This window comes from Protomyctophum parallelum, assembly GCF_964188405.1.
Source record: "Protomyctophum parallelum genome assembly, chromosome: 6".
Taxonomy (NCBI): domain Eukaryota; kingdom Metazoa; phylum Chordata; class Actinopteri; order Myctophiformes; family Myctophidae; genus Protomyctophum; species Protomyctophum parallelum.
The window spans coordinates 52,870,964-52,897,934 of record NC_139701.1 but is presented as its reverse complement, the minus strand read 5'-3'; the positions used below and the strand labels follow the sequence as shown (position 1 = coordinate 52,897,934).

General features: G+C 43.2%; 1 protein-coding gene across 2 annotated transcripts in view; it reads right to left on the bottom strand.

The window, feature by feature from the left end:
- Nucleotides 1-26,971, bottom strand: part of rubcn (rubicon autophagy regulator) — a 49,532-nt gene that overhangs the window by 14,364 nt on the left and 8,197 nt on the right. For both annotated transcript variants that reach the window (XM_083767036.1, XM_083767037.1), the window contains exons 2-11: nt 24,701-24,854; nt 21,336-21,419; nt 20,089-20,248; nt 17,229-17,335; nt 16,756-17,080; nt 11,727-12,245; nt 8,666-8,758; nt 8,200-8,315; nt 5,831-6,029; nt 4,233-4,343 (exon numbers count right to left, since the gene is read on the bottom strand). In XM_083767036.1, the coding sequence (XP_083623162.1) occupies nt 4,233-4,343; nt 5,831-6,029; nt 8,200-8,315; nt 8,666-8,758; nt 11,727-12,245; nt 16,756-17,080; nt 17,229-17,335; nt 20,089-20,248; nt 21,336-21,419; nt 24,701-24,854 (1,868 nt within the window). The remainder of the gene's footprint in view (nt 1-4,232; nt 4,344-5,830; nt 6,030-8,199; nt 8,316-8,665; nt 8,759-11,726; nt 12,246-16,755; nt 17,081-17,228; nt 17,336-20,088; nt 20,249-21,335; nt 21,420-24,700; nt 24,855-26,971) is intronic.

The following is a 26,971-nucleotide window of genomic DNA, read 5'->3' as shown; positions in this document are numbered from 1 at the left end:
AAAACTTGTGCCGCATTCCGAGCTTGCAGATCTGCTACTTTTGATGCTTTTGTGTGACGCTGCAGTTAGTATGATGACAGTATGATGATAACAGATTGAATATGTCGGGCAGAGATTTCTGGCTGACAGCAACGATACCATGTGTGATTAGTCCGATCCCCGCAGACGTTCTGGAAGGGGTTTCGGCAAGAGATCAACATTCCCCCCTGAGAGCAAAGCCCTTTGGGCAGCCCTCGGAGTAATGTTGCAAGACCATGTGGAAAACGCTCCCGATACATAAATTAAGCCGAGATTCCAACAAGTGTGCCGTTTGTTCCTGCGTCAGAACAACATCTGCCAACTTGAGCGCGAATGATCGGGTGATAAATCCTGATTAGACATGCTTATATTAAATTCTAATAAGACCGACTACTCACAATAAGACTGACTGTTTCGACTGCAATAGGATCGTTCGATGGAAGCTGTCCGTTGTAAATGTCCGGTCGCACGCGTGACATCTGATGCCTTGAAGTCAAGTATTATCGTCTCTGTTGGGTGGAAACCTCATATCTCCAACACTGTTACTTTGCAGGAAAAAAATGTGAACTGAGTGGTGCAACTCCCCTCTCTCTCTCCCCCACTCCTCCTCTCTCCCTCTCTCTCTGTTTCTGGCACAACAGCGCCCCTAGTGGTACTCAGATAATACTGGTGCTCATTAACGTCATAGGTTAACGTCACATAGGCGGACACAGGGACACGGACATTGCTGTTCCTTGGAGTGGTTGCACCACTCAAAAAAAGCAAAAGTAGCAGATAAGCTCACAATGCAGCGCAAATCTGCTACTTTTGATGCTTTCGTCTGACACTGTATGATCAAGTAGGGTATTACTTTATTGAAAAAAAATATATATATATGGAGATAAGAGGTTTCTGCCCGACAGCAATGATATGTAATATCATAGTGCAGAGTTGAAGGGGAAACAAAGTGAATACACAGTGCCGGCTAGCATTAGAGCTGGTTCACCTTTAGCGCCGTCTTGTCATGTCATTCAGTTCAGTTCCTTTTTCCCCCCCAACTAATATCGAACCAGTTTAGAGTGTTTCCACTGAAAATGAATTGGTCCAGAACCCTAAAAGTTGGTTTCGAACTGGAACCATAAAAACGGCCGCCGGTTAAAACTATGACTGAAAATGTTCTGTGACTACCTTTTGTTCTCTGACGAAAACTGAATAAAAACTAAGCCATGATGACTAAAACTAACTAGACTAAAATGTCTGGGAGGGACTAGTGGACAAGATATCGAGTAGAACTAAAAGACGAGTCATTGTCAGTTTGGTTGAGCTCGGGTTTTGCGCTCTGAATATAACAGTGCGGCGCGTTATGAGCTTGTCGATCGGCTATTTTCAGCATGCAACCAAGTGTAAAATCAGGCATTACGACTCCATCAAAGCCTGCCGGAATATATCTTAGTCGAATCAAACTGACAATTCGTCGCAGATTCACAGTCAGTTCAAGCGAGATGGAGCGTACATGGAACTTACGAGAGTGGAACTGTACACTAAGGGTGTGACTAAATCCTACAGCAGCGGTCACAGAATGTCACGCCCGCCACCATTCTCTTCCTTTGTCTCCCTGAAGCGGCACGTGCGCACACACACGCACGCACAGTAGTCTTGATAATATCTATATGCTTCAGTGCCAAGCAACCAGCGAGCAACACAAGCAGCTTGCCGCCAAGCGAGCACCATAAAGTCAGCTTGAGGCCATGGTTATGTGTTAGTAGCATGATTCCAAACTTTTACCCTTCTGCTTTCAAGCACAATTAAAATATTATAATGATGGACAACCAGCCCATTTGTACATCCAATAATTTTCCTTACTTCCTGCAGGAGTAATCAAGGATAGGCCTGTGTCACAATTATTACATAATCGCCTAATCGCAAATGTATCTTTGCATAATCGGCAATCGTTTCCACGGTGAAAAATGGCCATACATTTTCAAACATTTACCGTAATGTTGTATATTTAGGTTTGTTTGATTTGTCATATCTGCCCTGCACAATTTGTGATTACGAAGACTAAAAGGCAAACGGAAATACAAATTGTGAAGTTACAATGTTCAATGCAAAAAAAACAATATATATATATATATATATATATATATATATATAAAAAAACAATAAAATCGTCAATTGCAATTATTTGTGAGACAATGAATCGTCAACTTAAATTTGTAATCGTGACAGGTCTAATGAAGGACAGAGAGGATAAGGGACGGACATGGTCAGTTTAGAATCTACAGTATATACAGGAGCGTCTCCACTCGCAGCCTACAGCCTAGCCTGCAGCCTACAGCCTGCACCCTAGGCTACAGCCTGCATCCTACACCCTGCAGCCTAGCCTACAGCCTGCAACCTACAGCCTGTAGCCTGCAGCCTGCAGCCTACAGCCTGCACCCTGCAGCCTACAGCCTGCACCCTGCAGCCTACACCCTGCAGCCTACAGCCTGCACCCTGCAGCCTGCACCCTGCAGTCCCTGTGTCAAGGACAGACCGCTCTGTGGCGCCGCCAACAGGGACTGGGGGGGGGGGGGGGGGCACCACATTTATAAAACACACACAGTAATGGGTTGTCTATGGGGCATGACCCAAAACAGGGACACAGACTAGCATATCTACAAGCTCACAATGCATGCACTCCGCTCGATCATGATTGGAGGAAGGCCCCTCTCATCCTGATTGGATGAAGGCTGGCTAACCCCAGCCAAAAACGAAACCTATGTTGTTGTTTTTTTACCCCAGGGGTTCACTGGGGACAGGGAGGAACTCCTTATAATATGGTCAGCACACTCTATAGTAGGGGGGATTAGCAAAAAAATAATTAATAATTAAATGAAATCACTGAATATATATATGAAATATGAACTGAAACATGCTCAACACAAGTTCAGAATAATTTAGAAGGTGCTGAACCCACAAAACATATGATGAAATAAATTAGTAAAAAGTCCAGTACAGCACTCTATATTTACAAAAATATAGGGGAAAATGTTCGTCAACTCCTTTTTTTCACTGACAAAAACAACATAAAAACGGAATAAAAACTAAGACTAAATATATTGGCAATTTTATCACCAAATGAAAACTAGACTAAAATGTTAGGGAGGGACTAGTGTGGAAGAGATCCAGTAGAAGTAAAAGACAAGTAATTGTATGGTTGGTTGCGCTCGGGTGTTGTGCTCTGAAAACACGTCACAAAGTGACGTGTTGCAAGCTTGTAGATCTGCAATTTCTGAAAAAAATGTTAGAAAATGTACGGACATTTTTCCAACAAGGAAATGATTGACGATTATGCAAAAATAATTGCGATTATTCTCAAATAATTGTGATTCGGCGGTTACGTAACATTTGTGACAGGCCTATATCCACACTGCGTGAGTGCTATATATGTGCATGACATCCAAAGAAAAACACAACCCATGCTGTTAATATTTGCATGGTGGCAATGCTTTGTAATAAATGAAACTACTGCTATACGTCTTTTGCGTCTTTTTTAGCAGAGGATACAAATTAAATTAATTTCCAGATAAAACGTACTCTGCACATCATCACGAGCCATCTTCTTAATCCATTCTGGGCGGGAACCCCTTTTGGTGTTAGCATCATGTTATGCTTTAGCTATTGAAAAATAGCAGATCTACAAGCTCATAGCGCGCGCTACGAGCTTGTAGGTCTGCTATTTGTTTTTTAAATCGAAGAACGACTGACATAGAAACATAGCTTTTTCAGAAAACTGTCAGGATGTAGAAGACAATTTTAGAATCTGATCTCGGGTCAGAATGGGTTAAACCAGTCACATGTCAAAACTATACAACAGCCATACCTGTGCCAGCACGCCTGACCTGAGGGCGGAAAATAACATGTTCTATATTTCACACAAAACACACCCGGACAGCTTCCTGTGCCTTCGCCTCACAGGTTCAAAGTACCATGCATGTTTAAGATGTATAGGCGGCCACTAGGCTAAGCCTGGTCAAACATATAGTTGATAAGAAAAGGATGTTCACTCCACGGCGTCACTTCAGTGCATCTGTGTGTTTGTGTGTTTCCACCTGGACGGGTGTGATAATGAACCATGTGGATGGTTATGAACTATATGGTTCACAGCAATAAAGGAAAGAAGTTAACCTTTGACCTTAGTGCTCCCCCTTATTGTTGCATGTTAACCTTTGACCTTAGTGCTCTCTCTTCACCTCTCAGTTCACACTCCTCCACCTCCTCTCCAGAGCCCGAGTCTGACAGACCCTCCTCGCAGGAGTCCTGCGAACTTCTCCTGGAGCCCCCGCTGTCTGTGGAATGGAACACTGGAGAGAGATAGAGAGAGAGATAGAGAGAGAGAGAGAGAGAGAGAGAGAGAGAGAGAGAGAGAGAGAGAGAGAGAGAGAGAGAGAGAGAGAGAGAGAGAAAGACTCAAGTCAACGGTCGTTGTAGTCAACAGTCACAATTTTCCAACGTTATAACCAATGTGTTCTTTTGAGGGGCGCTAGCAGCTCTGACACAAAATTGTGTCATAGGCCAACCAAGTCTATGGGCTTTTAATGTTTGTTTAGAGAGTAATTATAAATTCCCAAGTCTATGGACTTTTAATGTTTGCTTTAGGGCAGTAAATGACGACGTAAGACATCATCTTGGCTGATATAAATACTGCCCTCGCCCCTTTTATTTTAACGTGTGTGGCCAGTGATTCAGAGGGCCACTTTAACCCATTTAGGCCTGACGTCGATTCTACAAATGTCTTCTAAATCCTGACAGTTTTCTGAAAAACCCTATGTTTCTATGTCAGGCGTTCTCAAACATTTTCATGGTAAGGACCCCCAAAAATATATATAATTGGCCGCAATCTCCCATCTGAAAATATGTTGTTCCAGGGACCACCCCAGACAGAAGCAAAGATTTGAGTTAAAAACGCTCGCTCTGAAAGAATATATTCAAAGATTTGCGCCACATTTTCACGATTTTTCAAGAATAGCAGACCTATTTTCAATAGCTAAAGTATAACATAATGCTTAAAACACCAAAAGGGGGTTCCCGCCCAGCACGGGTTAAAGCACATCATATGAGAGGGGATAAACGAATTAATGAATGAATGAAGTCACTATCAGCAACCTAACTCTGCTAACTAAGTTTCAGCGCAGATGAAAAGCACATGTACTGTACTTTAAACTTCAAGGAGACTATTTGTAGTTGCACACAGGCCAGGAAAATCGGGCCCTTTCATCTTTGACCAGTGGATAGCAGAGCCAATTGTTTCATAGATAAAAAAAATAAAAAAGATCACACCCGTGTGAAGTGAGGACCTGAGGACGTTTCTACAAATGCCTTCTAAACCATGAGTTTTCTGACATTTCTATGTCAGTGGTTCTCTAACTATTTCATGTCAAGGACCCACAGAATTATATGTATTTGGCCTCCAACCCCCATCTCAAAATATGTTGTTCCAGGATATATATATTCCAAATTTGCGCCACATTTTCACGATTTTTCAAAAATATCAGACCTACAAGCTCGTAGCGCGGCACTCAGTGCCACGCTATGAGCTTGTAGATCTGATATTTTTTTCAATAGCTAAAGTGTAACATAAGGCTTAAAACACCAAAAGGGGTTCCTTCCCCAAAACGCGTTAAATTTGTAACCATGACAGCCCTAGCTGGGCACCTCACAAGGATCGGTGTGCTTGCCCGTGCACCTCTTTGTTAATCGGACCAGTGTGTGTCCAGTGGAAACCTCGCATGAATCTGATCTCAGGTCAGAATGGGTTAACTGTGGCTAACGCTATAGCGCTATAGCTTACTGTGCTGCGAGGACGCGCAGGGCGGCAGGAGGCTGCGTCGGATCTGCTGTCTGCGCAGACGGATCTTCTGCTTGAGCTGCTGGATCTCGGAGTCGCTGTCCCCGTCCTCCTCGCCCTCTTCCTCCCGGCGACGCATGTTGCACTTCATCAGCTCGATGGCCGCGATCAGAGACTCTGAGATGCTGAAGTGGGCGTTCTCCTGGAAGACGAGGCGAGAGACAGGAGAATTATTATAGAGGGGACCGGTCGGGTAACAGTCGCAACTAGAAAAAGTTGCCCTTCTGGGCACAGGTCTCCACCAGGGGGATAGGAGTGTGTGTGTGATGTTTGGCAAAATGTTTAGGAGTAATATAACCCATTTAGGCCCGACATCGAATTAAAAAAATGTTCGCTCTCAAAGAATATATATTCAACGATTTGGTGCCACTTTTTTACGACTTTTCAAAAATAGCAGACCTACAAGCTTGTAGATCTGCTATTTTTCAATAGCTAAAGTATAACATAATGCTTAATTAAAACACCAAAACGGGTTCCCGTCCAGAATGTGATAAACATGTGTGTGTGTGTGTGTGTGTGTGTGTGTGTGTGTGTGTGTGTGTGTGTGTGTGGCGACTTCGCCTGTTGTAGCGCCACCATGACTGATTTGAAAACTGTCAAGTGGCATTTCTTCCTCAGCCTAGTGGGAATATGCATGCAGTTTCACCGGAAACGGACGTTGCGTTGAGGAGTTGTGGCGATTACTACAAAAAAGGGTACTACTGAAAGCTTTAGAAGCCAATCGTAGCCAATCAGGATGGATTATCAGAAATCAAACAAACCAGTAATGATCACGTGACTATGGAGAGCATGTACTACCGATTTGGATAAAATCTGAAGGAGTAATTTTAGAAAATGTGTTTTACATATCTCGGCCTCCTGGTGGCGCTATAAAGAGCACATGTGAAAAGTTCCAGGCAAAGGTTTTTCCTTGGCCTCTAGGGAGTGTGCATACAAAGTTTTACACGGATCCGTGCAGTTAGAGGTAACAACACTAATCGGCCAGTTATAGCGTCACCATGAGGCTGAGTTGAAAATGGTCCAGTGGCATTTCTTCCTCGGCCTAGTGGGAATGTGCGTGCACAATTTCACGGAAACCACACGATGTGTTCATGATTTGCAGCATTTTGTTGGAAACCGAGCACTCCTGCGAACTTTGGAAGCCAATATTAGACAATCGGGATGGAGTCTGAAAAATCTGAAAGACCCGTTTCGTTGAATGTATCTAGAGAGACTGTGTACCAATTTGCGTGATGTTTGGACAAAATCTTTAGGTGTACATTATTTTGCACAAAGCGGCCTCCTGGTGGCGCTATAAGAGGCCAATGTGAGCTGTGGCATTCAGGGAGTGTGTGTGCAGAATATGGCTGCGATCAAGCCAACGGTGCCAGAGATTAGCTGTCCACAGACGGACGGACGGACGGACACACACACACACACACACACACACACACACACGGACGGACGGAATGCAAAACATAATCTCTCCCCATGTCTTCGGCCTGGTGGAGACAATTATCACACGGCTCGGTTGAATGCTTGATTCCGATCAATCACTGAATTCATCGGTCACTCTGTTAACTCAATACCAGAGCGTTCTCTAATCAAAGGCTAACGACCATCTGGCTCATATCAATCTGTGCCGCCTGATTTTGTAACCATGTAAACAAACACACGCACGCGGTGTCAGTTACAGCTGAACATTATTCTGTTCTTGAAAACATTTTAGGCTATAGAAATAGACAATACAGTAAGTGAGTGTTGACTCTTTTTTTGTCAACACTATTGTTTGTCTCTAAATGTCTCAATGAATTGAATACACGGAACCACAGTGGAAACATTGGGTAAATTATTTTAGCATTCTTTTGTGTGAATCTGTGCCCACTGTGCCTCTTTTGCAAAGTGATAATAAAGTATGCATTCAATCAAAAAAAGGTAAATGCTCCGATTGTGACAGCTCTGGCCTACAGATGTGTGAGGAGTCTTCCTTCTTCCCTTTTCCCACCCTAAATTTAGAAACCAGGATTACTCTATTTTTTTTGTGAGGGTGACATGGAGAGAACATGCAAACTCCACACAGAAAGGCCTTTTTGCCAACCCCACCTAAACACACCGCCAGCAAATTGAGGGGGGGGGGGGGGGGGGACCCATTTCGGTGTTAGCATCATGTTATGCTTTAGCTATTGAAAAATAGCAGATCTACAAGCTCATAGCGCGCCACCGAGTGGCGCGCTACGAGCTTGTAGGTCTGCTATTTTTGAAAAATCGAAGAACGACTGACATTTTTAGAATCTGATCTCAGGTCAGAATGGGTTAATCAGACTCTCACTGACCTTCTCCAGGTCAGCACAGCTGCCAAAGTCCTGCTCTGACAGGTAGCTGATGAGGCTCTGGCCTTCTGACGGCTTCCTGAACATTCCATCTGGAACACTGCTGTACTGGGAGCCGTCTGAGAGAGAGAGAGAGAGAGAGAGAGAGAGAGAGAGAGAGACAGAGACAGAGACAGAGACAGAGGCATTAAGCAACTAGTCGACTAGTAAACTAGGCAACTAGGCAACTAGTAAAAATGACTAGAAGTGAATGGCCTAGTGCGTGCGTATGTGTGCGTGCATGTCTCGAATGCGACCCCAATTAGATGACTGCTCAGTGTGAATGTCCCCGGCTGCTCAGCAAGTGTGTGACCCGAATGCGACCACAATCATCTGCTGGGGTCAATGGGTCGGACTCCAAACAGACATAGGGACACACATTGCCCTTCATTGGAGCGGTGTGCACCGCTCAAAAAAATATCATACTCACTAGACTCCATGTAGAGGGAGCCGGGGGTGCTGCCATCGCTGCTCTGGGTGGAGAAGGGGTAGTCCTTCAGGCCGCAGACATCACCAGTTGACTCTGAGAACCGGAAGCAGCCAGTCTTGAATTAGTGACAAGACAACGATAACGACGTCTACCTTCAGGTGACATTATCGTCGACATGGAAGTGTTGGAACTCGACAGGCGGGGGGGGGGCATGCGTCGCCGTGTGTTGCACATCGAGGATGGAAAGCGAAGCATTTCTGCACTGATATGGCATTGGTTACAGACAAAGTCATTCCCAAAGAAACAAAAACAATAAGACAATAAATAAACTTTATAAGGATGAATCATTTTAGAGTATGCAGTCGATGGCAATAAGACGGGTAACAGCTGTAATATTAGTCTGTTCCCAACATAACTACTGTATCATTGCCGATAGGTCACATCCGTCCATTTTTATTGCCAAAACCACAAGGCATAGCCTATCATTATTCGGGCAAAAATTACAGATTTATAGTCATTTAAAGCCCATCAGATACATTTTCTTAGATTTGTCATGTTTATGCATGGTAAATTTATTTATTCTATTCTGATGTTACTCGCAACATTTCTCTTCAACATACAATATACAATATATTTATTCATATACAGGCGTAGATGAAATGTAATCAAAGGGACACAGTGGTATAAAATACATCGCTATGAAGTTCAAACCATGAAGTGAATAGAATCGTCTGTCGGGTGGAAACCTCATTATGTGCAAAACTGTTACTTTTCAGGACTCGCATTAAAAGCAGTGGTTCCCAAATTCTTACATGTCAAGGACCCCCAAATTGACACTAATTAGCCCCCCATTTGAAGAGAAAATGCCAGGGACCCCCATAAGAGGAGATTTATACAGCCGTAGCAGTGATTCTCAACCCGTTTAATTTCAAGGAGCCTCAGTTTGACATGGATTAGGCTACAGACCAGTGTTGTTTTCGTCGACTAAAACTAAGACGAAAAATGTTCGTCGACTACCTTTTTTCACTGACGAAAACTAAATGGAAACTAAATGAAAACTAAGCTATGATGACTAAAACTAGACTAAATATATTGACAATTTCGTCAACAGATAAAAACTAGACTAAAATGCTAGGAAGGGAGTAGTGGACAATAGATCCAGTATAAGTCATTTTACACTTGGTTGCATGCTGAAAATAGCCGATCTACAAGCTCACAACGCGTCGCGTTGCGACGCGTTGTGAGCTTGTAGATCGGCTATTTTCAGCAAGTGTAAAAACACTCATTACGACGGCATCAAGACCCGCCAAAATAAATTTTAGTCGACTAAATCAACTGTAGATTTAGTCGACTAAAATATCATGACATTTAGTCGACTAAAACTAGACTAACACTAACACATTCCACGTGACTAAAATGTGACTAAAACTAAATGAAAACTATTCAAAAGACTATGACTAAAACTAAAATTTGCTGCCAAAAACAACACTGCTACAGACCCCCCCATTTAATGGTATTTATATCCCTGGGACCCCCAGTTTATATTGTAAAATCAAAGTAAATGTAACCACTGCATTAAAGAAAATAGCAAAAGTAGCAGATCGACAAGCTCCAAAACGTGTCGTGTTTGCAGCTTGCGGGGATATGCTCCTATCGATGCTTTTGTGTGACGCTGTATTATGACCAAGTAGGGCGCTATCTAACTTACGAAAAAAACCACACAAAGAATATGGAGATAAAGAGGTTTCTGCCCGACACAATATGAAAAACAAAAACAAAACAGAACATATGAGGACAAGAGCGTGCATGAAAACAAACGCAGCACATCACTGGACATCGTCTCATCTTGACTTCACCAAACAACCAAACCAAAAACAGGAAGAGCAACCGGGAACTGAAATGGACACAACAGGCACAAAATGAGGAACCAAAAAAAGCTTTGCTCCGTCAGAGAGAGATGGGGGGGCGGTGATGTATCGTGGTATCAAATGCAAAAGGGAAATTTGCGTGACAATGGATTTACAGTAGAACTGCACGGAACAACCTGCTATGGGGTCCTCAATTATTATGGTGATTTTCCGGTGCCCGCCTCCTTTTGTGCAGACGGATAAAGAGATTGAGAAATAGATGTAGGAAAAGACAGGGGACAGAGGGAGATTCAGAGGAGGAAGAGACGGTTACACCTCAAAAGCCAAAGGAAAGGGTCCGTTATAACAGTAGTACCATTAGGAGGAGGGATTATAAGAGGTTATTTTGGAACCGTTTCCGCACTGTCCAGAGCTGGTTATGTGGACTTCATGTCATGTCTGCTAAACTATTACAATACCGGTACAATACCCCCCGCCCCCCCACCCCCATTATGCTGACTTCTATGGAATCTAGGAGCCACTTATGCTGACTTCTATGGAATCTATAGGAGCCACTTATGCTGACTTCTATGGAATCTAAAATGACTGAAATCAGCCGTGGTGACTGAGAACTTCAATCCGTGAGTAAGTTTTCAGTTTGCACAACGAATAATGACGACATCTTCAGTCTAAAAACACATCCTATCAGTTTCCACCCACTGACACAACACAAGCCGCTTCCCAACTGTAACCTTTCAACCTAGTAGCACCTCTACATCCATCATGACGGAGGCTAGCTATCTTTAGCAAACTTTCAACAGCAACTATAGCCAAACTGTGACTTGGAGATCAGCTACTTCTTCCCATTTTATTTATCGTACAACAAAGTATAGCGTACTGTTCACCACCTTACCCCTTAGCCTTCACATTTTAGGATTTTCTTTTTTGAAAAAAAAAAAAAGAAAGTTCAAATTGCCGATCTACATTCTTAGAACGTGTCCGTGTAGATTGGCCATTTTCGCTATTTAGTGTGGTTGCCCTAATAAGAGGACAACCAAACTACACAGTAGTAATTCTCGCTCGAGTATAGCGAGATGTAGCGGAGTAGTAAGTAAAAGTGCAGAACATTGGAATTACACTCCAGTAAAGCAAATGCACCTCATAACAAATGCACTCGAGCACTTTACATTTACAACCACACTGGGTCGACTCACCGCGTCTGCTTTTCTGACTGACCCCGTCGGACAGCGAGCGGATGTGACCCCGGGGGATCCCCCCTACTCCGCGGCCCCCCGGGCCTCCCGGCGCCGCCGCCGCCCGCTGGCCCTCAGAGTAGGAGGAGCGCCTCGGAGGGGGCGGGCCAGGGACGGCCAGGGAGCTCTGCCTTCCCTGGGGCTCCGCCCCCTGCTCGCTGCAGGGGGTGGAGCTCCGGGAGTCGCCGCCACCACCACCGCCACCACCGCCACTGCCGCCGCGGCTCCGGTTCCGTTGGCCCAGGTTGCCGATGGCCAGGTACTCTGGGCCGTCGTCGTAGTCGCCGTCGCCCGAGTCCACCCCCCCGCCTCCTCCTCCTCCTGCCTCGGAGTCGGGGGGTGGCGGCGAGGGGCACTCTGTCAGGGAGACGCGCGGGACAGGCGAGGGGGAGGAGAGGCCGGGGTGAGGGGGAGGAGGAGGGGTCTCCCCGGGCCGGGAGACACACACCCAGGGAGCTCCCAGGGTGCTGCTGGCAGGATCTGGAAGACAACGTTGATGACGGGGGTTAGTAAAAGAAGGGTCGTTTTTGAGGGCTCCTATATTCAGCTATAGTGTAGATTTTTGTCCTGACACAAACATTAAATGCCATTGACAAACGAATGGGGAATTTACGTCATATGTGTGTGCGGGGAAATCGGTATTTTTGTCCTATACAAGCTACAAGTATGCTGTGTAGCTTTGTATCTTTGAAATCGATACAAATTCAAAAGGGTCGCGAGACATTTCCGGGGGTCCCCCCAGCCAAAAAGGTGGAAAACCCCTGTCTAAACCCATTTTGGACGGGAACCCCTTTTGGTGTTTTAAGCATTAGGTTATAGTTTAGCTGTTGAAAAAAAGCAGATCTACAAGCTCAGTAGCGCGGCACCGATTTTTGAAGAATCGAGAATATGTGGTGCAAATCCTTGAATATATATTCTTTCAGAGCGTTTTTTTAACTCAAATCTTTGTTTCTGGTGGGGTCCCGGGAACGACACATTTTCAGACGGGGGCTGGCGGCCAATTATTATTTTTGGGGGTCCGTCCTTGACATTAAAATGTTTGAGAACGACTGACACAGAAACACAAGGTTTTCTGAAAACTGTCAGGATTTAGAAGACATTTTGTAGAATCGTCCTCAGGTCTAAATGGGTTAAAGTTAAACCTATGACGTGTGTGGTCAGAAGCACGGCCCAGAGTCCACTGTGCACGGTCGAGTTCCAAACGAAGCATTCATGCTAATTACTAATCAATGTTTGTGCTCAAACACAGTAGATGGTTGCTAGGGGTAGCCCTGACGACTCACCCCTCGCTCTCTCTCTCTCTCCAATCATCAGCTGGGACAGAGAGGGCTCTCTCGTCGTTCAAATTCGATTTGTGAAAAAAGAAAATGCCCGACGCTAATTTGTGTGTGTGTGTGTGCGCGCGTGGCGGCGTGCTGAACACGGTCCGCTGTGAGGCCGGCATTTTGAACGCTCTAGAGCAACACATTCTTCAGTAACGGACCATGTCTGTGAACAATCAGGCTACTGTGCGCTCGCTAAGTCACACACACACACACACACACACACACACACACACACACACACACACACACACACACACACACACACACACACACACACACACACACACACACACACACACACACACACACACACACACACACACACACACACACACACACACACACACACACACACACACACACACACAGCTGTATTCATATCCACAATCACTCCCTCTCTGTTGGTTACAGTTTAAAGGACCACTTCACCACTTTTCTTTTTTTTTTTTTTTTTTATATTTTTTTTTGCGGCTTACGCCTTTTATTGATTTTTGAAGGGACAGACAGTAGGCTGACAGGAAACGGGAGAGAGATGGGGGGATGACATGCAGTAAAGGCCGTGTCGGGTCCGGGAGTCGAACCCGCGGCACACTGCGACTGGATTACCAGTCCGGTGCCCAGACCGTTACGCTACGGCCTGGGCCACACTTCACCACTTTAACATACCTTCATTCAATAGGTCCTCACTAATAATCATGCTAAATATGCACAATTCTTTTCTACTCAGTCTGTGTTTCATAGGAGCCCACAGCCCTCCTATGAGACACAGACTGAGTAGAAAAAAATTGTACCATTTTATCGTGATTATTAGTGAGGTCCCATTATATGAAGATAGGTCGAAAAGTGGTGAAGTGGTCCTTTAACCAGTTGACATCAAAATCTTTTTTTCTCTACCGTTAGGCCTGTCACAATTAATACATAATCGTTTAATCGCAATTGTTTCTGAGATAATCCATGTTGAAAAACGTCATTTTTCTTCTCGAAAATAGCAGATCTACAAGCTTATAACAGTTTGTAAGCTTATTTCCGCTATTTTGTAGATTTTTTCGAAAGAAAAAAATATAAAAATATATTAAATGTGTCAGGGATTTCTTTGCATATTGAAGTTATTTGTCATATCTGCCCTGTGCAATATGTGATTACGAAGCCTAAAAGGCAAACAAATAAACTTTTCACCAAAATCACCGTCTTAAATTTGGAATCGTGACAGCCCTGTTTTACCGTTGCTTTACTCAAAACCTAAAAGTCCACTTGCAGAACCGAGTCCTCCTGACAACACCCAAGTTTGAGACGTCTAGTAAATATTAAAACAGAGCTGTGACTTAGCTCGACTTACAGTATATATCGGATCCGCTTTTACACAAGGATCGTTGATGCCATGTGTCGAATACGTGGGACCATAATGGAAACAAGTCCACCGGGGCTTTGTGTTATCTTTTTAGCCTTAATGTCTTGCTGTACCACAGACTGTTTACATTTCTGACCAATAAAGTATACAAATTTAATACGCAGCCATAGGTATAAGTTCTCCTTTGTGCCTGGGTCTATCCAGGCTCTAAATGCCGAGGTAACTTGTCACCTGACTCGCTTGTATGAATTCTTTATACAACTGTTCTGAAAATGTTATGAATTTCAATGTTACACCGATACCTTGAACTGCCTGCCATCCTGTTTTATTGTTCTATGTGTACCATGTGCCTTTTTTATTGTGTTTTTGTGTTTCACGTTATGCTTTGCTCTAAACAACATCGCCTCGGGGACAAACAAATACATTCATGAACCTGAACCTGTAGCTAACAACGTATGAAACAAAGACATAATTCTGTCCTCCTTTTCAGAACAATATTCACATTGATAGGTATTACAATAATGGCCTATTAATACTCCAGTTTAACCCATTTAGGCCTGACGTCGACATTTTTAAAATGTCTACTCTATACCTATGTTTCTATATTCAGTGGTGCTCAATATTTCATGTCAAGGACCCCACAAATTATATGTAATTGGCGGCTGACCCTCAGTGAAAATATGTAGTTCCAGGAACCCCTCTGCAGAAGCAAAGTTAAAAACGTTCGCTCTGAAAGAATATACCTTCAAGGTTTGTGCCACATTTTCATGATTTTTCTAAAATAGCAGACCTACAAGCTCGTTGCTCGGCACTCTGTGCCGCGCTATGAGCTTGTAGATCTGCTATTTTTCAATAGCTAACTGGAGCACGAATACTCCTTTAGCCCATTTAGGCCTGACGTCGAAAAAAAAACGTTCGCTCTGAAAGAATATTATATTCAAATATTTGTGCCGCATTTTGACGAGTGGCGCGCTACGAGCTTGTAGGTCTGCTATTTTTCAATAGCTAAAGTATTACATAATGCTTAGTCAAAACACCAAAAGGGGTTCCCCGCCCAACATGGGTTAGAACAGTGGGTCCTTGAGAGAGTTCCAGGGGGTCCCCAGCTAAATGATAGTTTGGAACCGTAACCCTTGGACTGCCAGTCCCAATTTTTTTGTTTGGGTAACAAATTGGCATATTTTTAATTCATCGTTTTAACACACAAGAAAGATCTGGTGGATTGAAGAGATGTTTTTTTTTTTTCATTCATTGCAAATGTATTCTCTCGATTCGCCACCAGATGGCGGGAAAGCACCATTATGCTGATTTTGGCTAAAATAGACGGATCTTCCTAAGTCACTTCCGGTTCAACGATCAACAACATCCTGTAGTATTTTGACCCTAGTCAATAGCTTGGCTGGTCCGGATTGCTAAGCTAATGCTATATTTTTCATAACTAAGTCAAATTAACCTCAAATCAACCCCAAAAGATCGCAAAATATCAAATTTTTTACAGCGACGCACATAGAGACGGCGCGCGTGCACGATAGCGCACGATCACGCGGATTTCGGCCGTTTTTTGGTAAATTACATCCAACATTAGTGAGTCATTCCGTTTTTTCCGTTAACGGGAGGTTTAGATTTTTCGATTAATTCCGTTTTTTCCGTGAATTGTAGGCCAAGGGTTAATGTACGCTTATGGGTCTGTAACTCTGAGACTGTACAAATGGAATCATTTGTACACGCTCAGAGTTAAATCAACATTGATTTTACTATTTAAATCGGGGCCCCTGAGATAGAATTGCCATTATACGGCGGTCTGTAGACTAACGCATGTCAAACTGGGGGTGCTTGAAATTAAACCGGTCGAGAATCACTGGTCCGCGGGCTAATTACTTAATGTCAATGGGGGGGGGGGGGGGGGGTCCTTGAAATGAAAAAGTTTGGGAACCACTGCTTTAGTAGCCTCGGAAACCCAGACGTTTTTATTTCCAGGGAGAAAAAAAAAGTCCACTTCAATTCGGCATAGAGTAGCGCAAACATTGCTCACGCTCTGCTGATTTCTGATCGTCTTTGTTAAATTTACACACACACACGCACACATGTACACACACACACACACACACACACACACACACATACACACACACACACACACACACACACTCCTCTCTCTCTGTCGCTCTAAGTAATTAGTCTCATGTCGCGCAGCTGCGCATAGTTTCTCCCGGCGGATCCTGCCGGGTGGCTGCCTATGCCATAAAAAGCATAGGTGAGTTCCAGGCTACTGCTTTAGAAGTACAAAAAAAAAAAAACATGTATAGTTTCTCCTTACCAACAGGGGGGGTGCCGTTTTGGGAGGCGACAGCTGTAGTGGTGGTGGTGGTGGTGGTGGTGGCGGCACCGACGTTGCTGCTGGTGGTGGTTTGTGGGGTGGTGGTATGGGTGCTGGTGTGGGTGCTGGTGTGGGTGCCCGTCTCTCGCAGGGAGCAGTTGGAGGTGGTGAGCCTGCGGTTCAGGGGGGGCTCCTCTCCCCCCCGGGGACCCCCCTGGTGGTGGTGGTGGTGGTGGTGGGGCTGGCCTCCTGACCCCGGCAGCACGCTGAGGCTCTGGCTCTTCAGCAGGCCACCGAGACACGGCAGGCTCTTCAGCGGGGACAGCTGTGTGGAAGGCAATTCAAGACGTTCAGTAGTGGAGTGTGTGTGTGTGTGTGTGTGTGTGTGTGTGTGTGCGTGTGTGTGTGTGTGTGAGAGAGTGTGTGTGAGATAATGTGTGTGAGAGTGTGTATGTGTGCGCACGTGTCCTTACCCCGACAGTGTCCACCAAAGCGAGCAGCCTGGGGTTGTTCTGCTCGACGGCCTCCAGACACTGGAACATAGCCGTCACATGGGGCTCGCTCAGCAGAAAGGCCTCCTCTGAGAGGGAGACACAGACAGACAGACAGAGAGAGAGAGAGAGAGAGAGAGAGAGAGAGAGAGAGAGAGAGAGAGAGACACACACACAGAGACACACAGAGTGACAGAAACAGAGAGACACAGAGACAGAAACGGAGAGAGATAAATTGAGAGAAAACAGAAAGTGTGGAGTAGAAAGACAGTGAGCTCCATCTTGCGCCACCCTTATCCCTAAACGTATTTGCTTTTTATTTTTACCATATTGAAAAAAAGAAAAAAAAGTTAAACTACCCGATCTACATTGTGAGCTTGTAGATCGGCTATTTGAACTATTTTAAAATGTTTGTTTTTTTAAATAGTAAAACATGGCAAATTAGTTTAGGGGTTAAGGGGTGGTGCAAGATATAGCCCAATGTGTTTAGACTTCTCAGATTCTGGCCGAACCAGACCCTACCAGAGCCGATGTTTTTTGGGCCAGGCTGGGCCGGAAATGTATGCCAATTAAATTATACTCAGGCTGAGCCAGATTTTTACCGAATCCGAATTCGGTAAAAATTTAATGTGAGGGTGCGGCCACTGGATTTATATCGGCCATTACGTCGTCATTTAGCGCCCTAAACAAACATTAAAGTCCATAGAATTGGCTGGCAAAGTGATTTACGTCAGTGCTCTGAACAAACATTAGAAATCCCATATAGACGTGGCTGCCATATGACGTAATCTTCAAAAGCCATGCATTGAAGAAATCAATTATCACTGTCCCCTACCGGCCGAACGCTAAGGCCAACGGCAGCTCAAAGTGAGCTTTACTCTAGTTTGTCGCCGTCCGACCTTCCTAGCCCGTTATTAAAAAACATAACTGCCAAAAATGGCCAAAACTCCAATCCTCAATCGGCGACCGAGTGACTTTGCGGACATTAAGCGCATAATAACACTTTTGGAGGTGGTTTCGGGCCTGAAATTATTGCTAATGTTGATGCCCAGTTAGTGACGGGCCTTACTTTTCAGACCCGTTGAGAACTGTGTGTTTTTTCTCTCTTTAAAAAATAAAAACAGTGGATGTTGCATAAAACAGTCCGGCCCCCGGTCTGTTCCGTTCTCACGGTTGACTAAATTGTGTTATCAGGATCACACAATCTGATTATGAAAGATTACCAACCATAATTACACCAGATTACATTCAGAAAATGTATAATTAGATTGTAGTTCGAGGAAGCTTGATCAAATTGTTGGATTCTCAAAAGATTTAATCCATTTCCAACCCTCCACCACTCAGCAGTCTGTGTCCCTTTCTCTCACCCCTCATTTGTGGTTTTCAACCCTTTTCACATCAAGGTCAAGGTATGTATTCTGCATTTGAGCCACAGACCACCATTTGATGAGATGTAGCCTCTCAGACCCAAAACTAAAGAACATTTTGTTGTTGTTAGATAAGATTTTGAACCACAATTCTATTACTTGTAAATTAAATAATGCAGATGTTTAACAATAATTTACCTCTTGAGAGCGTAAAATTAAACCATTTTACGCTCTAAAGAGTTTAAAATCTATAAGGGTCCATTTGGTTACCAACTCTCGGTCATTTAGCTGCAGGGACCACCTGGAACCACCGCAAGTTCAGATTTTATCTGCTCATTTCTCTGTGTCATCACTTCCAAATCAACTTCATTATCCGGTATCCTGTGGTTTAGTTATCTCGCCTGATTGGATAAAATTTATATCCTGACCTGAAAATGTATTTACTGTTTAGTGTTTACTGAACAAACACTCTATAGCAATAAGTGCTGTCACAATATGGACCTATTTAGCACTGTTACTGACTGAACTAACACTAGTCTATAGCAATGAGTGCTGTCACAATATGGACCTATTTAACACTGTCACTGAACACTCTATACTACAGCAATGAATACCAACACAATATGGAGCTATTTAACACTGTTACTGAACACTCTATACTACAGCAATGAATACCATCACAATATGGAGCTATTTAACACTGTTACTGAACACTCTATACTACAGCAATGAATACCATCACAATATGGAGCTATTTGACACTGTTACTGAACACTCTATACTACAGCAATGAATACCATCACAATATGGAGCTATTTAACGCTGTCACTGAACACTATACTACAGCAATGAATACCATCACAATATGGAGCTATGTAACACTGTTACTGAACACTCTATACTACAGCAATGAATACCATCACAATATGGAGCTATTTAACGCTGTCACTGAACACTATACTACAGCAATGAATACCATCACAATATGGAGCTATGTAACACTGTTACTGAACACTCTATACTACAGCAATGAATACCATCACAATATGGAGCTATTTAACACTGTTACTGAACACTCTATACTACAGCAATGAATACCATCACAATATGGAGCTATGTAACACTGTCACTGAACACTCTATACTACAGCAATGAATACCATCACAATATGGAGCTATGTAACATTTATTTTAACAAAGGAAAATCACTTACGCTACCTTTAATTGAGTCCGACTAGAAGTACAGGCACTATTCACACTCTTCCCCCCCCCCCCCCAGAACATTGAACCAAGGACCATATTTTCAGATGGGGGTCGGCGGCCAATTGTCTGGGGGTCCTTGACATGAAAATGTTTGAGAACGACTGACATGGGGTTTTTCAGAAAACCATCAGGATTTAGAAGACATTTTGTAGAATCGTCCTCGGGTCTAAATAGATTAAATTAAACGGGCCGCTGCTAAAGGGACTCCCTCACCGTTGTAGTACTTGCGCGTGTGTCCCGAGTGCCTGAGCAGCGGTCTGAGCTGGGCGGACAGCTGGTGGATCTGCAGGCTGTGGAGCAGCCAGCGGTCAGCCTTGTAGCTGTCACCGGTCATCTGCAAGCCACTGGTCAACACTGGCTCCAGCTGACTGAACTGGAGTGTGGGGGGGGGGGGGGGGGGGGGGGAGAGAGAGAGAGACAGAGAGAGAGAGAGAGAGAGAGAGACAGAGACAGAGAGAGAGAGAGTTTAAATAGATGTTCTGAAGAGTCATATTTAATTGCCTAATTGCGCTTTATGGTTTTATCTTTAGTCATTTTTCCTTCTTTTTTTTGTCAAGTACTGTGTTTTGGCATTTTCTGCTATAGTAAAACCTTGAAACCATACCGTAACTTGAAAATAAACATTAAAACAAAAAACGTACCCAATTATTATTATTAATTTATTTTTAGCTAGTGGTGGTGGAATTTAACTCCAAAAGCTTTGGGTGAATGTCTTTTCTACGTTACCACCCAGTTTGGGAAGTGCTCAAACATCACTTACATTAATTAACAACACCTGTGCTAATGTATTTCCAGTTTCTGCAGCCACTTGGGTAGTAAAGTAGGCTTGATGTCTTCCCACCGCGCCCGTTTGTAATGTGGGAGTTGGCGTGAACTCCTTGGAACTCAAGTATGCAGACAAAAAAGAACCAATTATCCTCCCCCTTTTCTCTCCCTAAACAACTTTGAGCCACCTCAAAAACACACAGAGGGAAGTCTACACGAGATAGTAGATAATGAACGGGATCTGCGAAGACCCCGACGATTGTTGCACGATCCCATGAAGCCCGCTATGCTTGCTTGTGGGTGTCACACGGTGTCACGCGGTGAAAATAGCCCATTGACAAGCTCATGACGCATTGCTGACACAGTCTGGTGCACGGCCAGCCAAACACACCACGGAGGAAGAGCGGAGTCCAGGGCTCAAAGGTTATTGACACTCACAACAGAAGCATATAGCTGGAGGAGATAATGAAGGAAGGAGGATCCTCAGGAGGATTGCGACGCTACAGTGAGAAGAGGGTCATATAGCTGGGCTGGGGGGAATGGAGGATGCCATCGATTTAGTCACTTTTTCACGACAGACAGACAGACGTGGAGTTGGGGGGGGGGGGGGGATAGATTTCCCCCAATTGACCTTCCTGAATACATAAATGTGAAATGAAAAAATAATTAGAGATAATTATTTGCCACTTGCGTACCGGTTCCACGATGGAGGCCAGGTGAGGGCTGACGGTCCGGACACACCACACAAACGACCAGTAGTCTCTGTGCTTGTAGTACACCTAGAAACACAAAGTCAACCGTTAAAGAGGTTTAATACAGAGATTACAGATAAATAGAGATAGAGAAATAGATATGTTATACTGTCCATTAGTCAGTGCTTCTCATCGTATCCCGTCATAAAAACACAAAAGATAATAATTATCAGCGCAATGCCAATCAAAAAAGCGTCCATTCGGTCAGTGCAAAAGCGTGAGAAGTCAAAATGCTAAAAAAACAAAAACAAAAACAGCACAAAGAAGAACCCCACCCATTAGGAGGTCAGTCTTTGAAACATCTAATTTAATCCAGGTTAAGTTACGGTCCACCTGGCTAAGCGCCCGTTGTGAAGAGAAGACAACTACGACAGACACAATAGACTATTATAATGTGCTTTGTGCTTGTTTTTTCCACTACGTCACCATTCGCTTCCTTTACAATAGGTGAACGATAGTCTGATACGAGACCTCAAGAGATTGTTTCACCAAATGCCTCTTCTCATCATTACAAAGGGTTGGGTTCCGGAACCAGACCCGACAATGGAGGAGCCAGGAATGGGTTCCATTCACGTTTGGAACCGCTTCCGGTTCTCATTCAGTCAAGAGCTGGTATGTGGACTTCACGTTTACAATTACAATACCGTCAAAACCTTTTCCATTTCAAGGACCACCGGGTCCATTTGGTTCCACTTGTACACTGTACCTCACTTTGAGAACCACTATAATAATAATAATAAATAAAATAAAATAAGTATTCAATATTGTACAGTATACCATGTATGGTTCTGTCTATAACTTTTTTTTTTCAATAATATTTTTATTGATTTTTACATTTTATGACAATAACAAAGACAAGACAGGAAAAACAAAACAAACAAACAAAAAAAGACAGCTCAGCTCAGGCGCGTCGTGGAACAAAGGACACAGTTATACACTTACCAAAAAATAAAGTACAAAAATAATATACAAATATGGACACATTTGCAGTTTGGTGCAGTTTGGTGCTTGAAAGTCTAGATGGGTTAACAACTCCAGAGAAAATAAAATAAAATAAAAGATATGCATATACATACATACATAACAATAATATCCATAACTTTATCAATCAAGGTTAGTGGCATCGCTTCTGTCCAGGAACCCTATGGTCAAGGTGGTAGCTAACTGAGGGCCAACAAATCTCAAATATGGGTCCCATATTTTATAGAAGGTATCTGTGGTGGAGCGTAGCAGGCAGGTTAGGAATTCCAACGGCATGCACTGCATGATTATTTTGTGGCAGTCTTTTTTTGTTGGTGGTTTCTCATTAATCCAAGACAACAGAATATTTTTCCTAGCAGCATTAATTAAGAGATTAAACAGACGTGTATGGAACTTGTCAACAATCTTGTCATCAGGCAGCCCAAGAATCAAACACATAGGGTCAGGTTCAAACTCCATATTAAAGATCTCATTCAACTGCTGCACGATACCCAACCAGTATCGTTTAATCTTATGACATGACCATATACAGTGAATATAATTTCCCTCTTCAGTTTTACACTTTTTTTACACAAGACAGAGAGGAGATAGAGTGGGATTCATTTTATGGCGAAGGCTAGGTGAGATCTGTAATCGTCTATAACTTTTTTAATGAAGGCCCAAATTATATATCTTTATTTATTAAAAAAATACAGGAATCATTAAAGGGAAAGGAATTTGACCATTAGGACGGCATCGTTAAGGGATAACACTCATTAAAAGCCTAAATAACTTACCCTAGTCATCATGTGCATATTACATACTACACCACTACGTAATGATGTGAACTATTGTTGCACTTTGTACTGTGTCCACCCATTATTGTGTTCATTTGTACACTCACTTGTTTGTTGTGAAATGTCACAATTACTTTCATCCCCGGATCAACTTCTTTGTCTCTATTTCAGTCTAATTCCTGTGTGGCAACAGCAGGAACTTGAACTCGGTTTTGCAACGGCTATAAATCAGGAACAGCAAAGGTTTTCTAGATATTCCAAATATGTGGAGGTTCCTACTCCTAGTCTCACAGTACAGTGAGATAGATGGCCCTTCAACTGTACTTTTTAAAGTAGGTCCTACTCTGATAACAAATACTCCAAAACACAGTCGGCCCGCCAGCAAATCCGGCGGTATTCAACTGGTATTCCTAAACCTAACCTCAGTAAAACTACACCTAAAACATAACCTTATTCCTAAACGTAACCTCAGTAAAACTACACCTAAAACCTCACCTTATTCCTACACCTAACCTCAGTAAAACTACACCTAAAACCTAACCTTATTCCTACACCTAACCTCAGTAAAACTACACCTAAAACCTAACCTTATTCCTACACCCAACCTCAGTAAAACTACACCTAAAACCTAACCTTATTCCTAAACGTAACCTCAGTAAAACTACACCTAAAACCTCACCTTATTCCTACACCTAACCTCAGTAAAACTACACCTAAAACCTAACCTTATTCCTACACATAACCTCAGTAAAACTACACCTAAAACCTCACCTTATTCCTACACCTAACCTCAGTAAAACTACACCTAAAACCTAACCTTATTCCTACACATAACCTCAGTAAAACTACACCTAAAACATAACCTTTTTCCTACACCTAACCTCAGTAAAACTACACCTAAAACCTAACCTTATTCCTGCACCTAACCTCAGTAAAACTACACCTAAAACCTAACCTTATTCCTACACCTAACCTCAGTAAAACTACACCTAAAACCTAACCTTATTCATAAACGTAACCACAGTAAAACTACACCTAAAACCTAACCTTATTCCTAAACCTAACCTCAGTAAAACTACACCTAAAACCTAACCTTATTCCTACACCTAACCTCAGTAAAACTACACCTAAAACATAACCTTATTCCTGAACGTAACCTCAATAAAACTACACCTAAACAGGGTGAGGGGATTGACGAGTGAGCAGCTTAGGCTGTGTGGTATCAGCTAGCTAATACATTCTTAATGGTTTTTTTTATTATTATTTATTTAATAGCCGATTTACAAGCTTGCAATGTGACGTGTTGTGAGCTTGTTAGATCTGCTATGAATCTGAATATTTTATCACAATACTTCGTTTTGGGCTCCGAGAGGCTAAATGACTCATCAAGTGGTGGTCCGTGGCTCAAATGCCAAATAACAATGCCTCGATATGAAAAATGGGTTGAAAACCACTGCATTAAGACAAACACACAGAGGAGTATAAGGACGGCTCTGTGACTGTGTGTGTGTGTGTGTGTGTGTGTGTGTGTGTGTGTGTGTGTGTGTGGACCTGCTCATTCTTGAGTCCGTGGCTGAGGACGTTGTTCATGTCCTTGTGGAGCCTCTGCAGGCCTCCGTAGCGAGACCACACGTTGGGGTTGTTGCTGGACACCAGGCCCTCCACTGTGGTCTTCAGGCTGGACAGCAGCTTCCAGTGCTCACGCCTGCATGGGAGGAGGAGAGCACAGCACAGACACACAGGGGGAAGGGTTAGGTAAAAGATGAGTGTTAAAAAAAAAAGTCATTTGGGGGCGCACGCTAGCTCTGGCCTGACGGCTCGTCGCGTGTTCGAGACCCGTTGTCGACCTTTGCTGCATGTCTCTCCCTCCCTCTTTCCTGTCTTTCTTCACTGCAACCATCAATAAAAGGCACAAAAGCATTCATATATATAATTTAAAAAAAAAATGCTGCTTTATTTCGTTTTAACGATTTTAGGTATTTTTGACAGGGGGTGGGGGCATTCAAACAAGTGGCTACGTGTATATATATATATATATATATATATATATATATATTTTTTTTTTACAGCGACCTCTTTATTATTATTTACTATAGTCCTACTAGACCCCAGGAAATTACATCTTTAAGCTGATAATTAATTGTCACAAAAATAATTGCGATTAACGATTTGATAGTGTTACAATTTGCATTTCCGTTTGCCTTTCAGGCTTCGTTATCACAAAAGGCAGATATGATTGAGAAATAACTTAAATTTAAAACTTGAAATCACTGCAGATTAGCAAAGACCTTTTCAAAAAAAATGTACAAAATAGCAGAAATAGTTGATCTACAAGCTTACAGTATGTCATGAAAGTGATGATGTGTTGTAAGCTTGTAGATCTGCTATTTCAGCTATGTTTGAAAATGTATGGAATTTTTTTCAACATTGACGATTTATGCAAGAATAATTGCAATCATCTCGCGATTAGGCAATTATGTAATGATTGCGACAGGCCTAGGGCTGTAGATTAGTCAGGTCTAAATGGTACTCGCTGCCTCCACAACTCCTTGTTCTTATAACTGCAGGAGAACAGAAAAAAACAGTGACAGCTAAGCATACACACTGACCACAGAGTGCAGCAGTCCTGGCCCCCTGGGGTCATTTAGCCCAGTGTAGAAGTGCTGACCATTAGGCGCCATTAGCCGCTGTGCTGCTGACACTCAGAGGGAGCTACTGTGCGTGTATACCAGAAGAGAACACACACTGTCCCATTGCCTGGAAACACTCCACTCGGTCATCTTAGACCAGGCAGTCAGGGGGGAGGCATACTATGATCCGACGGACCATTGCTCCGAAGGAGCATTGGTCCGAGGTGCGCTGGGGGTCGGGAGAGGGTTGGGGTTGGGGTTAGGTGTCTGTCCCCGGGGGAGGTTAGGGTTAGGGTGAGGGTTTGAGGTAGGTTGTCGATCGGGCCAATGCTCCGTCAGACCAAACACATGCACTCCAGTCAGGGACACAAAACCACCAATCAGGATAGATTGGTGGTTGATTGATATAGAGTTGGGTTTGGTGACTTTGGTCACCTCTTATTCCCAATCACTGGATCTCACGATGTCATGGAAAGGGAGTGGGACTGAGGCTTAGTTTGCTACACTAAAGAGATACCGGTATACTTAAATCCCCCTTTTTTTTCTCCTTCTATCGATTACTCACCCTTGAAATAATAATATTAGAAAATGGGCTAACGACAGAGAAAGGTAAAAGAAAGAAACCCGATGACAACAACATTCAATTCAGGGATTCAATTAAAATAATTCATGGATATTTTTGTTTGTTTTTGGTCGTATTCCTAAGCCCTTCCATATAGAGACACAAATGAGACCATTTGTGTCTCCATGAGGGATTATTTTAGATGAACTATCCCTTTGATGTTATGAGAGAGGTCACAGGGACTGTTGGGCAGAAACCTCTTATCTCCATATTCAAACTTTTTGTGTTTTTGTCGTAAATCAAACACTCTACTTGATCATGATACTACAGTGTCACACAAAAAGCATCAAAAGTGGCAGATCTGCAAGCTCGAAAACATGTTCCTGAAATCCTGAAATCCTGAAACATGTTCCTGAAAATTGAATCCTGAAAAGTAACAGTTTTGGACATAAGATGATACAAGGTTTCCCACCCGACAGGGACGATATTAGAAAATGAGCTAACGAGAGAGAAAGGTCATAAAAGAAAGAAACCAGATGACGACAATGTTCAAGAAACTATGTTTTGGAGGCAGCGCTGGATGGAATGCAGCTTCTCTGGGAATATCCAACAACCGACCGACACGAGTCC